Consider the following 16984-nt stretch of genomic DNA (forward strand, 5'->3'; position numbering starts at 1 on the left):
TGAATCTGAGTTCCCTGCATGTCTTGTGGGGTAGATATGCTTAGTTTCCATCTAATTAAAGGATGTATCAAAAATGTAAACATATGAAGCAGGCCTGTTAATAGCTTTTGACCTTTTTTCTCAAATTGGACAGTTTGGAAAGAAGAAATGGGTCATGTGACTGGCTTTCCATCTGTGAAAGGAGCCTGGAGGGAGATGGGGCCTCCATTTGTCTACATGAAGTCCCCCACCCTCCATGTAGGCTCTTCTTCCTGATTTCCTCCCATGCAGTGTACAAACCAGAAGAAAATGCACTCATACATCATGTTACTAAGTTTGTTATGAGATTCTTAAATTTATACTTGCTACAGTTGAGCCACTTATTTCTGGCTTTGTTAATTTGCCATAGTTTACTTGATTTCCAAGTAGTTTGTTTTTCATATTTCTTTCCCCTTATTTAGATGCAAATTTTCAATGTCCTTTCACTCCTGTATCATCTTCTGAAGAGTATTAATGGCCTCAGGCAGTCAGCTGCCACACCCAAAGCTGGCAGTTCAAACCCACCAGCCGTTCCCCCCAGGTAGCCAGGTCGGGAGCACTGGTAGCATAGTGCCTAAGGCATTTGACTGCTAACCAGAAGGCTGGCAGTTCAAACCCACCATCCACTCCTCGGAAAGAAGGTTGGGCAATCTACTTCCATAGTGATACTGCCTCAGAAACCCAAGAAGGGGTCACTATGAGTCGGGTCCCACTCGAGGGCAAATAACAACACAACAACAAGGTTTAGGGACCAGTAAAGAATTTGTCTACTATCTCTAAGAGTCTTTGTATCTTCAATGAAACATATTATTAGTTTTGAAATGAAACGTATTACTAGTTTTAATTTCTTGATTAATCTTTATTAACATGGTAGTAACAAAAATGGACCCAGACTTCAGGCAGACCAAGTTTGAATCCCAGCCCCATCATTTATACCTGTGTGACTGTGGGCAAATCACTTAAGACCCTCTTTATGGATCTGTATGATAAGGATAATTACACATACCTGGCAGGGCAGTTGTACAGATAACTGCGGTAATACTTTATTAAAGCATGATTGGGATGCCTTGCACACAGAGAAGGGAGGTTTGGTGGTGCAGTTGTTAAAGCATTCAGCTGCTAACCAAAGGTTGGCAGTTCAAACCCACCAGCTACGCTGCATGAGAAAGACAAGGCAGTCTGTTTCTGGAAAGATTTATGGCCTTGGAAACCACAGCAGGCAGTTCTAGCCTGCCCTGTAGGGTTGCTGTGAGTCGAAATCCATTCAGTGGCAATAGATCTAGCACAAAGAGTCTGTGTTGTAGCTGGTTATTCTGTTATGTTGAGTACAAAGAGAAGGAACTTGAAAATGGCTGCTTTGGAAGTCTATCTGATACCCTCCATTTTTCTCATTAATGTGAAATGTGTTGAGGAAATGACTATGGGGACTTGGAAAGGGCACGATATTGGAAAACTGAAGTTGGAGAGTTGCTATTACATTGGACTCTTGATGGTAGAATCATCTCTTCTCAATTGTAGTGGAAGCTTTGGGTTCTTGAAAATGAGGCTAAAACTAGAGCTTTGGGAGCCTGGCCTGCCTCTCTCTAGCATGCTGCCAAGTACGTGTTTTAAAGCTATCCTAAAACAGAGGCCCTTTGTATTCTCAACCTTGAGGCATCTCCGTGGACTTTTAACCCAAATAGCTTCCAAAGGTATTTGGGAGGGTCTTTCTAGTAATCTCTATCTCATTTACTCTCAGTATTCTTCAAATGAAATGTAGTGTGCAAATTCAAGTTCTTGTTTTCTTCTTCTCTTCATAGATTTGTGAAAGAAAAAAGACCTACTATATCTCCAAACTTCAATTTTCTGGGCCAACTCCTGGACTATGAGAAGATGATTAAGAACCAGACTGGAGCCTCAGGGCCAAAGAGCAAACTCAAGCTGTTGCACCTGGAGAAGCCAAATGAACCTGTCCCTGCAGTCTCAGAGGGTGGACAGAAAAGTGAGATGTCCTTCAGTCCACCCTGTGCCCACTCTGCTACCTCAGACGCAGCAGGGCAAAGGCCTATGCACCCTGCCAGTCTGCCCAGCATGCAGCCAGCACTGTTGGAGGACAGTCCCCTGGTACAGGCGCTCAACGGGCTCCACCTGTCCTCAGACAAGCTGGAAGACAGCAATAAGCTCAAGCGTTCCTTCTCTCTGGATATCAAGTCTGTTTCATACTCAGCCAGTGTGACAGCATCCTTGCATGGTTTCTCCTCATCAGAGGATGCTTTAGAATACTACAAACCCTCCAGTGGTCTGGATGGGACCAACAAACTATGCCAGTTCTCTCCAGTTCAGGAAGTGTCAGAGCAGACTCCAGAAACCAGCCCAGATAAGGAGGAAGCCAATATCCCCAAGAAGCCCCAGACTACCAGGCCTTCAGAAAGCCAGAGCAAGCGATTGCACTCAGTAAGAACCAGCAACAGTGGTGCCACCCAGAGGTCTGTCTTATCCCCATTACATCGGAGTGGGAGTGTGGAAGACAACTATCACACCAACTTTCTTTTTGGCCTTTCCACTAGCCAGCAACACCTTGCAAAGTCTGCTGCTGGGCTGGGCCTCAAGGGCTGGCACTCAGATATCTTGGCTCCCCAGACCTCTACTCCTTCCTTGACCAATAGCTGGTATTTTGCCACAGAGTCCTCTCACTTCTACTCTGCCTCAGCCATCTATGGAGGCAATGCCAGTTACTCTGCCTACAGCTGTAGCCAGCTGCCCACTTGCAGTGACCAGGTCTATTCTGTGCGCAGACGGCAGAAGCCAAGTGACAGAGCTGACTCACGGCGGAGCTGGCATGAAGAGAGCCCCTTTGAAAAGCAGTTTAAACGCAGAAGCTGCCAGATGGAATTTGGAGAGGGCATCATGTCGGAGAACAGGTCGCGGGAAGAACTAGGGAAAGTGGGCAGTCAGTCTAGCTTTTCAGGCAGCATGGAAATCATTGAGGTTTCCTGAGAAGACAGACATTTATGACTTCTGTGGACTTTTCTTTTTTCCTTGTTCACAAAAACTATTCCCTGTAAATCTGAAATATATATATGTATATACATACATATTTTTGGAAAATGGAGCTGTAGTGTAAAAGCAAAAGATGGATCAACACAGTTGTTCTCGCTTAACATCTGCATTTGGGAGATAGCTAGAACATTTCTCTCAACAGAAGTGGAAGGGCAGATGCTAGATTTTCCCCTAGACAGATGGAGAGCCATTTTATGCAATAAATTGCATATCCCCTTGTTCTTATAAAAGCAAGTTTTATTTGGCATTAGAGGACAAAATCCCCTGCCATTTCTGTGTTGTGCTACAAAGATATCTCAAATACTAGTTTCTGTCCAGTCCCTTCCATAGTGCACCTTAGCGCTGACACTGAGCCAGCTTGTGGGTCGGGTGGGTAGACCCCATTAGGGACAGAAACCTAATGGTACATCCAAAAGAAATGATTGCATTGGAAGCTGATCCACAAATCCAGGCTCACCTGCAGGTGAGTGACACATGCATCATTCCATGGACAGACCATTAGGGGACTTGCCAAGATCTGCTTTAGAGCAAACCTAGTACCTCAGACAGAAAAGATGGGGCTTTCACCACTACCCATGTCTGGGAGCCCATTTTTGAAGCATTGTGAATAAGTAGGTAGCTAGTCACACTTTTCAGACCAATTCAAACTATATGTGCACGAACTTCCACTTGGGCCTGAATGGAGGTAGCTAAAATTTTTCTTCTTCTCAGCTTTACGAAGACAGAGAAGGAGCTAGGATTCAATTTTAATAGCCAGGAATCTGGCAACATAATGATTAAAGCTGAAGTTGGGAGGCTAAATAAGTGTACCTCCCTCTTTAAAAATCAAAGAATTGTGTAAAATGGGATTGTCGATCCTTGATATAAAGATTAACTTGGTTTTGAGCCTAATGTGAATTTATTTGGGTTGGTAGCAGAGCAGCAGCACCTTCAAGTTCTCAGCCAAAGTTGATGTTTTCCTTTTCTGTTTCACTGCATGGATTCATCTTGGGGAAAAAAGGCAGACTTTTATAGAAAACTACCAAGAGGGAGAAAAACTATGGGATTAGATTAAGGAATGTAAAGTTGCTGAGGAAACTCAGTGATGAAAGTAAGCAGGAAACTTACTTTCTCAGTGTGTTTGTGTGTCTTTTTCTCTCCCCTTGGCATGACTTGAAGGTGGTATTTCTGTAATTTCCTCAGACTTTCAAGTTTACTAATAGGGCTGAGAGAGACTTCAGTAAGCAAGGAATGTTCAGAATCAAACAGCTGGTGTAAGAAGGTGATGAGAAGGTTGTTAAATCTTGTTCAGTTGCTGATCCAGTGGAAGACCACAAACACGCTATTTTCAGAAACTATCTCCAGCATCTTTTTAGTAGAAAGGGCATTATCGGAATGAGGCTGAGACCAAGGTACGCCCTCAGTCCTCGAGCTACAATCACTGTACGGAATCAATCCTGGCAGCTGGAAATCAGAGAGATTAGAACAAGTACACAGTGATAGCATGTACCTGCTTTTAAATTTCCTGGCTTTAGTTTTGTCAACTACAGTACAGTCCTCTTAGGAAGCCTTAATTTATGTCAGCAGCTCTTTTTGTTTTTGGGGGGAGTGGTCATTGTCATTGTTCTTTCCTTTACTGTCAGTGTAGCTAGTTGCTGACTCACATCTCAGGTTTTTCAATGTTTGAGAAATGGACATCCTTTGACTAGGATGTGACTTCCTGTTTCCTGTGGTGACCGCTAAAACCAGCATGGAGTGACATGAGTAAAAACTGACTGACTTGATCATGAGAACTGTGTGCTTCATGGACATAACTGGTTATGCACCAAGTATGTGCTATGATAGAGCATAAGTGAAGGCAGAAAGAGTACACTAGATACGGAGTACATTGTTAACATACTGAAAAAGTTCTGTTAAATGATCCGAGTTGGTTTATATATATATATGTGCTGCAATTGTAAATCTTTGATGTAATCAGACATTTCTCAAGGTTCACACAGTAATTTTTCAGGTGTTATTTATACAACACACCAAACGTGTAACAGCTCACTGCTTCCAGAGTCTGGTCACAATTGTCAAACTTTTTTAAGAAATGAAAGCAATAGCTCCAATGTTATGTTTTAGGAGGGCTGGAGGACTTGGTTTTGACAAGAGATCTGTCAGCAGAAACCTGCCTTTCATCATTTGGGGTTTCTCTTGGCCGTGGTCCCACTCCTCCCTGTAACTCTGATGTAGTCATACACTACAACATTTAGTTCTTGATTGTTAATGTCAGATAATCAATTCTTGGAATCACGATTACCCTGCCAAAAGGGCAGCCTTGGAGGCAAGCCTTGTAGCTGCCTGGGTGTCACTGGGTGGCATGGTGGCTGGTCCTCCTTGGCATACGATGGTAGGGGAAGCCCTGGAGTCTACTAGGATGATACAGATGGTGATTTTAAAGAGCAAAACTAGACATGTGAGAAATGCTGGAAGACGGTGTAGGACATTTGTAAAGTGAGGTGGAAGGACTGTATAAATGTTTAATATGAATATAGTGTTCTTTTGGTGTAAGGTAAGCTGTTGAATGGTTAAATTGCGCATTTCTCATTTTGATGTGTCATGTATGTTAATATGAAATAAAATCAAAACTGGTACCTGTTTATACATAAATATGAGAAAGGACCTCTTTTTACACTATAAACTTGGTGGGAACAATAACATCCAAGTTGCCAAGACAGTCATGGAACCTGTTCTCCTAGTCTCAAATAAATTAAGATATGGTCCAAAATAAAGTGGTGATATCATCAGGTATATTATGTGCCCTACCTCATTCACCTGTAACACTGGACCATCAGCCAACAGTTTAGTGCCAACTTCATTGTTTAATGTGTATACTAAACGAATGCTACGGTCTAGAGACCTAAAGCACTTGGTAAGAAGTATTTTCTGACTGATCCCAAAACACACAAGTACAGTGTAGGAAGAAAAAAGATCAGATTGGGCATTGCACACCTTAATATAATATGTAAATGATTTTGTAATTCTTACAGGAAGAACTAAGGAGGAATAAGTAGTTAACCATCCTTGCCATGTGCATCTTAATGACCTCCGCTTATAAATGACGCTGGACATGATGACTTAGGTAGGTAGACATGGGGTGGGCTTTACCTCTTAGAAAGCTTAGTTTTGACAATCAGTCTGTTAAAAATTATGTATTAAAGGAAAAAAAAAAAACATGTACCTTCAGTGCAAGCAGATGCAATAATGAATATAAACAGTATCACTGCTGACTTCAGTTGGCTGTTAGATTTATGAAAATTTAAAAGTAAGAAGGATTGGACTGGGCGAGGTAATACTGTACTAGAAGAGAGCTGTCTTGGCCAGGATCCTGTAGAAATAAAAGGTGGGAGCAGGATAGAAGAATAAAGTGCTTCAGTGAGAGGCTCTGGATGACGTGGTGTGGATCTCAGGAAGACCTGAAGGTCAAGCCAATTACCTACTTAAAAAGGCAGGCAGGTACTGGGGGTCGACATTAGCTTGCATTTGATAATCGAAATTGGACCAAGGATTGGACTAAGGAAATAGGGACACTGTTGATTTCTGAGATGTGAAGAAAAACGGTGCAAAACTGGAGTGGTCTCTGGATATACAAAAAGAGATCATGTGAAGGACTGGGACTAGTCACCAAAATTCTTTTAACTCAAAATTTTGTTAACTTTATTTTAAATATTCCTGGTTTGGGTTTTGATGACACTAAGCAGGGATGTTTTAGGGCTAGTAAGTAAAATCTGGGTGCTTTTTTTCTGAGTATTACCCTCCCTTTATCTATAAATGGTAGAGGGAAATAAGTTATTCCTAGCCCTCTGTGGATCCCATTCATCCCTGAACAGCGTAATTACACTTGGTTATTTCTTGAAAGTGTTGCTTGCACAACCAACTAGAAAATTACAACGCTGCCTCAAAGATGTTTACAGGTCAGTCGTATTGTTGTAATTTATGTGCATAGACATCAAATTGCATTTTATGTAAAAACATGCTTCATTCCTTTGGTTCTAGTTAAAACGCTAGGCTCAGAGAACTGGAAATACAGAATGTGACCTTGTAGAAGCAGTGTTGCAGGCAAACAAAGATAATTTGGAGAGCATTAGTTTAAATGTGGGCTTGGTTCTTTCTGGTCAGAGAATTAATGACAGTTTCAAAGACTGGATTAAAAGTACCTGGTTCACAAAGCTTTTAACATAAATCATGCCTCACTATATAATTTAAAAATAGCAGTAGAAATGAACCTTGATTGGTGATGAAAAATTCAGTCATCAGTAAATGCTATTCAGTTTTTGATGACGGTGACCCTGAAAAAAGTCCTAAGAGTAATGGATGCACACATACATACCAGCACACCACATTACATACTGGTTATTTCCGTAAGCAACTACATCACAGGGATATTCATTGCTCACTAAAGCACTTGCTTAATAGGCAAGATGGCAGAGAAACGTTTAATCAAAGCGTAAGCCAAGAGTGAGTTTTTAGGCTTAAGATTTCCTGAATTGTACATACCAAAGAAGGAGCCCTGGTGGTGCAGTGGTTAAAGAGCTTGGCTGTGCAAAGAGATGGAAACAACCTAAGTACCCATTAACAGAAGAATGATTAACCAAACTATTGTACATACACACAATGGAATACTATGCAACACTGAAGAAGAATGTAGAATCTCCAAACACTGCGTAATGTGGATGAACTCGGAGGACATTAATGCTGAATGAATAAGTCAATCACAGAAGGACAAATATTGTATTAGTTCATACTTTTCAGGACCCAAGAGGAGCACCTTTATTAAAAAGTGTCCATGCCACCATGCATTCCTTCCAAATTAGAACATGCACTTGTATCACCATAAAACATATTTTTACAAGGAAGAAGCTACACTTAGTATCTCCTCACCATGAAGTAATCTTGGTATAAGCCATCCCTGGGTTTATCTGGGCATTTTCCATTCTTGAACATTGAATGATTCTATCACATCTTCATCATTTCTCACATACCATTTCACAAATCTTGACACTATCCTTCAGAAACAGTAAAAAATAAAAAGGAAACTTAATTAGGTCCAATAGGGAGAGGCAGTCTCTTATAGGATATTTTAAAAGAATCAGTATATTAAAGTGCACACAACAATTTGAAGTACTGTATGGGTCAGGCAGCCAGTGACATCTTTGCTGAATAGATATTAGTTTAAATGAAGAGCGTTGAATACCACTCTATCTCTGGGATCCAACTTAAAACTACACCTAACATGGCTCCAGAGTAAATCAAACCCATTAAGAAGCCTTAGCACTGCCACAGTCTTCAAGCTGAAGTGTGCAGAAAGGGCTGGCCACTGAGACAAGCATTGCATGCCAGCCCAAGGACAAGCTGACAGGAGCAGAGCATCACATATGAACCCCTGGGAATGGGACAAAAACAGACTCTAAGAAGCAAAATGAAACTCAAGAGTTACAGAAGCTCTGACCACATGAAGGATCCTGGTCCAGCATGAGTCAGAACCAAAGCCCTGGCTCTGTGGACCATCTGGAAGTTTAGACAAGGCCTGAGTTAGGGAAATCATGGAAGTTACCTCCAGAGGCAGAAGGCTGTTAGTGAACCAGTGCACCTCCTCTGGGCCCTCTGTGTTTCTGAACAGAGGAACAAAAGTCAAGGCGAGGGAAAGGAAAGCAAAATTAGTTTTCTCAAGAGTAAGAGAAATTTAACCCCTAAAAAGTCCACAGGAAGAAAAACGTTCTATTTCACTCCCAGCCCTTTCTTTGGTATTGGCATTTTTTACATATAATACTACCCATTACTACACATCTGGCTCTTGCTGAGGTGCAAACAAGTCAGGAAGACAGAGTTTCCAATTACACTGAAATTTTAATACATGTTTGCTCATAGCTTTCATTTCTGAAGGTTCTTAGTTCTGCCTTGAGTCTTACTAGGGGAAATGGTAAGCTAAATAAATTCTACTATATAAAAGAAAAATGGCACCTGCCAGCCTCCCAGGACCATTAGCAGTGGAAACAGGGTGGTTGTAACATCTATAATGTAAGAGTAATAATACTAGCCTAAGTCCAAGGAAAAAGCAGATAAATGCCTAGAGAATACTACACCAAAAAATTACTCATTTTTTGAGTGCACTCTTGTATCTTTGGGTTTGGAGCCCTCAAACCAAATTTCATCAAGTATTTGCTCATGCAGAGAACTCTGGGTAGGTACCAAGCCTCAAACTCTATTTCATGTTTTGAGGAGTTTATCCTCTAAGAAAGAAGTAGGAGACACAATATGTATAAAACAAAATTACTCATAGATAAAACTTTGAGGGAAACAACACATGGAATCTATAAATTATAGACTCTCATGAAATCTATAACTTGCTCTTAACCCCTATATTTTTTTATTATAATTTATACACATAATTCAAGGGGGGTAGAGTTCAGCTTCAACCAACTTTCCACTTCAGCTAGAAACATACTGCAGTTTAAGGATCTATGTGAGAGTGTTCAAAAAGGTTGCTAGACTGAAGGTTCTAAGTAAAACAGGTTCTTCAAAGGAGGAAGCCATTGGACACTTGTGAAATCTATCATTAATAAAAGGTAAGAAGCTCTCCAGGAAGCTCAGAATTTAAGTCACTACCAAGACCACTGGGGAAATCTACTTCAAGGGACCTCTTTAAAGTGTTAAAAAGCAAAGATACCACTTTTAGGACTAAAGTGTACCTGACCTTGTTATTTTCAATTGCCTCATATGCAAGTGAAAACTGGACAATGAACAAGGAACACCAAAGAATAACTGATGGCTTTGAATTATGGTGTTGGCAAAAATATTAAATATACCACAGACTGCTAAAAGAATGAACAAATTGTCTGGGAAGAAGTGTAGCCAGAATGCTCCTTAGAAGCAAGGATAACAAGGTTTTGTCTCACATACTTTGAACATGTTATCAGGAAGGACCAATCCCTATAGAAGGATGTCATGCTTGGTAAAATAGCTGGTCAGAGAAAAAGAGGAAGACCCTCAATGAGATGGATCGACGTGGCAACAACTATGAGGACAGCGCAGGACTGGTCAGTGTTTTGATCTGTTCTACACAGGGTTGCTATGAGTTGGCACCTAGCAACCACAACAGCAGGCAAGACCTAGAGCCATTTGCTTTGAGACAAGAGTTAAAGATGCTCCTCCTGGTTACTGAGGAATGAAGTATCAGAATCAAAGAATGTTAGAGCTGGAAGGGGCTTGAGAGCCAGACCGGCCTTCTCAATTATGAAAGATTAAGCCAGGGTTCTTGGTCTGACACATCCCATAGTGACCAGATAGGTCCACTGGGTACTAACCAAAAAGAGATCCAGGATAACTGTCTCTTAAAATATCAAATCACTCAGATTCCCAGAATCTTACCAAGAAAAAGTAAAATACCAAGGTAGCAGAGAACTGGTAACACCATGTTACCAGGCAGGGTTCAATCGGAGAAGCAGAACCACCAGGAAGGATGTAGACTAAGGGGTTTGTTAAAGGATTTGGACCTTATACAGCTATATACCACCTGTCATGTTGATTCTGACTCATGGTGACTCCATGTGTATTACAGTAGGACCGTGCTCCATAGGGTTTTTTCCAATGCCTGATGTTTTTGAATCAGAATGCCAGATCTTTCTTCTGGGATGCCTCTGGGCGGACCTGAGCCTCTAACCTTTTGGTTAGCAGCCAAATGTGTTAGCCATTTGCACCACCTGTGACTCCCAAGCAATTGTAGGAGTGAGTAAAAAACAGTCTCAGCTTATCTGCATCTTCTTCGGGAGCTCAGCCTGAAGTCACAGTGCTGGCGGTTGGGAGGGAAGGTGGATATGCTGCAGGAGAGGGCGGGAACAACTGGAAACTACGAGCAGCAAGCTGGAACCTGCATCTGTCCTTCACCAAAACCCACACTGGCCTTTCCTCATCGCTAAGCCTTCATCCTTGTTGCTATAGATGACTGGAAGGAAAAGCCAGTACTCATACCTGGCCTGCGATTTGGAAAAGCTGAAGGAAATGATCCGTGGAAGCTGTGGGCCCAACTGTTGCTCATGACAGTGGTACAACATGCATGAAAATGTGTGTGAGATCCAACACGGCCTGACCTACTTTCAGTGACTAAGCATGGTTACTGCTTTGCTTCCATTTCCAAATCTCACACAAATTTCTCCTGTGACCACTCCTAAAGAGAAACAAACAGAAAAGGGAATTCTGGGAAGCACAGTTCAGTTTAGCCAAGTTGATACTCTACAACCCTCCCCCCCAGATACTAAATTAACAAGAATTCTTTCCAAAAATACTGATACATCTATTACTTTTTTTTACTTCTAAGTTTCTATCTATTTAGGACACAATCTAAGTAAATGGCAGGTTTGGGCCAAATTCTTTATAAGAAGAAAAAGAGTTGGATGGAGAGATGCTGGCTGAGAATTTTCTTAATGCCATGCAAGGTCTACCTTTCTGCCATGCTCAGACCATTAACTGCTGAAAACCAATGAGAAAGCACAACTTCTGTCTGCAGCCCATTTTGTGGTTTTATTTGTAAACCATATTAAGTGCAGTGAGGATATTTTTATGGCTTTATAATCAGTTGTTCATTCTCTGAAGGCTATTAGTATAGCCCTGTGTTCAGGGCTGGGTCCCATTACTCCAGGAACTCAAAACAGGACAGTGGTAGGGATGCTTTAAAATGCCATGTCCCATCAATCTAGGTGAAGGGGATACAAATATTTGTTGCATTATTCTTTCAACCCTTTTTGCTGGTTTGAAAAATAAAGTTAGAAAAATGAGTGATGGTGGGAGAACCTAGTCTAGCCATATCAGATATTAAAATGCACTGTGAAATTTTAATGTTAAAACAGAATTTAAAAAATACAAAAAGTATGAAATACCATGGACAAGAAATGTTTCTCTATGGAAGGAAATTTTCTTTGCTGGTTAACAGGGGTGGGAGGGGTGGGGAGGGAACACTGTTAGATAGATAGTGATAAGTATTGATTTGGGTGAAGAGAAGGGCAATGTACCAAATGTACTATATTTGTGAGGAAGAGAAAGACAGAGAGAGATACATGGGAGGTAAAGACTGCAAAGATGAACCCTCTTGCACATACAGTACTGCGTTGTCAGTGAAGGCAAACATGGATATACAGGTGATAGATGGGAGGACAGGCTGAACTATTAGGTATGTCTATGAAGTGGGGAGTGTAGCCAAGAACATGTATAGGGTTGGCAGACAATGGTCCTATAAGTTTATGTGTATGTTCTGAATTCCCAGGTGTATAGTAGAGCTGACAACGGGCAAGGTTGTAGTCACTGCTTGGTCACAGCCAGCCACCCAGAGGGACCAAGTAGTTGAACCTGTGAGCTCGAGACCATAGTTGCAGAAGACATCAAGCTCAATTGGCATAACATACTACACAAAACACTGTTCCACCTCTTTCTTTGACTGGGATATCTTAAAAGCTTACAAGCTGCCATCTAGATGCAATGATGGGTCTCTCCTCGTCCACAGCAAAGAAGAATGAAGAAAACCAAAAGTCATGCAAACAATTAGTCCTAGAGACTGGAACACCATCCAATCTGCTGCTTATATGACTATGAGACCAGAAGAACTAGATGGTGCCTGGCTACTACTGTCAACCACTTGGAAGAGGATCTATGTAGGAGATCTTGGATAGAGAGGGAGAACAATGTGGAATAAAACTCAAAATCATTTGGAGAGGAAAAAAGGGGGACCAGGTTTGCTGGTCCGATAGAGCCTGGTGGAACCACTGAGACTATGGCCTCTAGCTGCCCTTCAGGTCTGGAATTGAACCCACACCTGTGGCTTCCAGCCAAACAATAGACAGGCATATGAGTTGAACATTTACCTGAGGTAGATACACTCCTTGGAGAGAACAATCATGGGAGAAAGAAGGGCTGCTTATGCACAGGGAGACAGCTCAGGGGACAGGAGTGCGTGGAGGGATGGACACAGGGAAGAGGTAACTATCAGGAGGAAGTGGAAGGGGAGCTGCTGCATTGTGGTAAATTGCAGTCAATGTCATGAGACAAAGTGTATGTGAACTGCTATATGGAAAGTGAATTTGCTCTGTAAATTTTCACCCAAATCACAATAAAAAAAAAAAGATAAAAAAAGAAATACCATGGACAGAAAGAGCAATAGATTACAGTATCATGCAGAACTAGATTCTCAATTCCATGGAAATTTAATACATCATTGAAGGAGTACTGCAAATTAGCCAGGGAAAGAAGTATTTAATCAATGGTGCAGCTTTTCCTCCCATGACATTTCCTAGAACAGCTTTAGCTATGCAGTAAGTTTCTAGGTTACAGACATTTTTCTTTATGTACACTTTCTAATGAATTGCTCTAGGAATGGCTGAAAGCCCCAATACAATCTTGGCCATCAGAAGACACTGTAAAGACAAACTTCCTTCACCTGTGTGGCCCACCAGAGTTTAAAGACAGAGCTCCCAACCTTACCTCACTTACCTTCCTTACCTTCCAATCTTTCTACCATGACTCTCTCTGACCACCTGTATCTGCTGGATGACTGTCTTTACCCCACTTTTCTCCTGCAACCTAACAGGAAAGAAAGGCAACAGTTCTCAGAAAAGGCAGAGATGGGATCTGAAGGTTATTCTCTGAAAAGGGGAGATGTTCCCTCGGGCCTCTTCCCTTGGCTCTGCTGTCCAACTTGCCTTTCTAGCTCAGAGGGAAAGAATGCTCTTGATTGTTTTGGTCTTTAGAAAATCCTATAAGCTGCTAACTTCTTTTTCCTGTGTCTGAATTTCAAAAGAAGCTTTCCCTTAGAATGCTCAAGTTCCTACTGTCATCCAGCTGTTTTGTGTCATACATTTTATTCTGGGTTTTAAGACCCCTCCAAGGCAGCATCTGATTAAAACACAAGATTGGAATCAGATACAGGCTTGCTGAAAATATGCTAAATTACTCGGGATCAATTTTAATCTTATGAACACACTGAAGGCTGCTTTTGACATGTACAACACACCTTCTGGGTTTTGGAGGCCTACAGGGAGCCAGGCAGAGGCCTGCATGTGTCTCGGCCTCTGCTGTCTCCCTTTACCCCAGCTCTCAGTCTCAATTCACCTGTCTAGTTCAGTTCCCTATATTCCTTTTTTTTTTTTTTTTTTGCACTCAGTTCTTTCTTTCAGAACATCTATGATGGGAAAGTACTGCACTGAGAACTTGTGTGGTTACTCAGATTGCTTCATTTCCTTAATTAACTGCCACAGAATTTCAGCAGCATTTTGAGTTTTTTCTTTTCAGAAAAGAAGGGCAGGGGGTATATAGTCATGTTTGTAACCTTACCACAATGCCTGGCACATCAAATGGGCTCAATAAATATCTGATGAATGAATGATCTCTGTGGTCTGCTGTCAAAGCCTAAATGTACCACACATTTACTAGACTGGTGAAAACAAATGTTCGTTAAAAACCTTGCAACAAAATCTGGAGTGCTGCCAGCACTGATGTAATAAAAAGAAACCTAACCTATGTCTGTGTCAAGGGAACCAGTTACCATGGGAAATGAATCAGATGAGGAAGCAGAAAAGGAGTCTTCAGTCTCCTGAAGACAACATATGAGGGCCATCATCACCTGGCACACAACAAACATACCAGTATTACATCAAGGCAGGAAGAGGGTGGCCCAGATAAACACCTGCTGTGATGGATGTAACCAGTCAGAGTAGGAAGAGTAACAGCACAGAGACCTAGATTAAATTAGTTTTCTATGTTTATAACTCACAGACTGGAGAGCCTATTGAGTAAAATTTCATGACGGCATCAAGGCTACACAGAGCTGCTTAAAATAATCATCTTCTCTCCATGTTTTCACTCAACTAGCTGGACTAGATTATACATGCTTAAAAAAAAAAAAAAAAAGAAAGTCTTAGCAAAATAAACATAATTCCCAATGCTGAGTTCTGTAAACAATTCCTAGTAATTCAAATGTTCCAACTTTGGTTATCATTGAGAATTAGTTTGGTTCATTTTACAAAAGGAAAATCATTGAGGAAACAATCAGGGCAAAGTCTGATTTTTCAGACCAGTGACAGCTTCACACCCAACTTCAGGGAATACCAGACCCTCCAAGCAGCTTCAAACCCTGGTCAGATCACATGACTTTGGTTCCAAATATCCTCAGGGTATTGGTGATGGTGCCAGGCTCTGTCCCACAAAACACGGGCCTGGCAGGACGGGAGAAGCGGCTCTAGAGTTTGAGCTCTCGGTCTGGTTTCATGCTAAAGGGCTCCAGCCTCTCGCTCTCGGGCAGCATGCTGTTGAGCCTTTCCATCAGGGGCACAGTCTGGTCGATGCCCATCTGAATGCGGCGGAGGATGGCAGACATCTCATTGACTTTCTGGATCTGCTCCGCGTATTTGGCGTATCTTTTCTGGCGCTCCTGCATGAAGCTAAAGAGGGTTTCTACAGACAGATCCATCTGTAGGAGGGAAAGAAGTGAGATGCGTTAAGCAGAGGTGAATCGAGTCCTCTAGAGAAGACCCGGTGTAGTTCAGGACGCACCGTCCTGCGTTCTGGCCCTCTCTGCATGGCTGCTGTCTGACAGTGCCTCTCGGAAGGAAATCTGAGGAGAAGGGGTGGCTCTCCCCGCCAGGGTCAAAAATGGCAACCAAGGTTCAAGTCCATACAACGGACCAACTACTGTTGACTCAAACTGTTAGGACAGCTTCATGTACCCTTACTTTCCCCATTAAATAAATGTTAGGCTCTGGGCTCCCTTTTTGTGGCCTCTTCCCTTGATGAAGTTCTTTGAAATCCATCATATGAATAAAAACAGGGAGGGAACCTTTAGCTTGTAAGCAACCTGCCCCTACCCCCTAGTATGGATCCCATATCGGCACCCTCCCCCCTTTGCTTCCTTGCTAGATGAGGGGAAAACCACAAACTACCAAGATTTCCCATTACTACCCCCCAAGTCTGTCACACTGCTTCAGTCTTTCCTACATGTCTGTTTACTCCAGGAGCACACCGTACTCCACCAGAGCACTGTGCAAAGTGCTTCCCAATACAAGTCACCACAGACTCTCTGAAAGGGGTTTTGCCTTGAGAGAGAGACAGAGACCAAAGCAGCCCCACAAAAAAATAACCAGTTCTATTTTTATATTGTGTGTGTATGAGAGGGGGTGAGGAGGAGGGAGGTGAGAAGAACATTAGTGCTTGTTTTTTTCTGTGTTGTTCCTTCCTTCACTTGTTTTGAAATGCCTAGAGGGGAAAAAGAGCAGCTGGTGGGAGGCAGGCACAGGGGGAAAAAGAAATCCATCTGGATGGGAAACTCCAAATAATGTGGAAACCATTTATACCTTCAGAGGGTTCTCTGTAACCCTGTTCAGTAATTCAGCACTTTGGAGGTGGTGAGCCAGTAAATTACAGTGTTCCTCACAGTCCACTACCAGGTCTTTTCAGGATAGGAAATTCAACCCATACCTACAAATGCTCTGCCTTCTGAGAGAGACTGGGGTGATGTGGGGGCCAGCAGGAATACTCCTAGGAATCAGCACAGCTCATTGAATAGTCTGCTCCAAGATTCACAACTTTCAGAGTTATTACTACATTTCACTTGGGAGGGCCCCCACTACCTACTCCACCAAGGATAGAAAGACACTTTAAGAGTACCTGAAATGGTCTCGAAGGCTCTAACTGATCATGTCTAATGCCCTTGATATTGAACCCATCCCTCTACTCTATTACAAAAGTTTTTACAACCATCTTTGTGAGGCATTCAAGTGACATATACTATTCAATGCAATCCCAATCCAGATCCCATCAACATTCTTTAGGGATATGGAAAAAACTATCACTAACTTTATATGGAAAGGAAGGAGACCTCGGATAAGCAAAGCACTACTGAAGAAGAAAAACAAAGTAGGAGGTCTCA

The 16984-nt window shown here is 42.0% G+C and overlaps 2 protein-coding genes across 2 annotated transcripts in view; one reads left to right on the top strand and one right to left on the bottom strand.

Moving 5' to 3' along the window:
• DUSP16 (dual specificity phosphatase 16) overlaps positions 1–2994 on the top strand; it is a 58231-nt gene extending 55237 nt beyond the window's left edge. Inside the window, exon 6 of the mRNA XM_007955011.2 lies at positions 1818–2994. Coding sequence (XP_007953202.1) covers positions 1818–2994 — 1177 coding nt within the window. The remainder of the gene's footprint in view (positions 1–1817) is intronic.
• Positions 2995–15298: 12304 nt separating this feature from the next.
• The window catches only part of BORCS5 (BLOC-1 related complex subunit 5), a 97121-nt gene continuing 95435 nt past the window's right edge, over positions 15299–16984 (bottom strand). Inside the window, exon 4 of the mRNA XM_007955012.2 lies at positions 15299–15529. Coding sequence (XP_007953203.1) covers positions 15299–15529 — 231 coding nt within the window. The remainder of the gene's footprint in view (positions 15530–16984) is intronic.

This window comes from Orycteropus afer, unplaced genomic scaffold, assembly GCF_000298275.1.
Source record: "Orycteropus afer afer isolate SDZICR_OR568_19922 unplaced genomic scaffold, OryAfe1.0 scaffold00488, whole genome shotgun sequence".
Taxonomy (NCBI): domain Eukaryota; kingdom Metazoa; phylum Chordata; class Mammalia; order Tubulidentata; family Orycteropodidae; genus Orycteropus; species Orycteropus afer.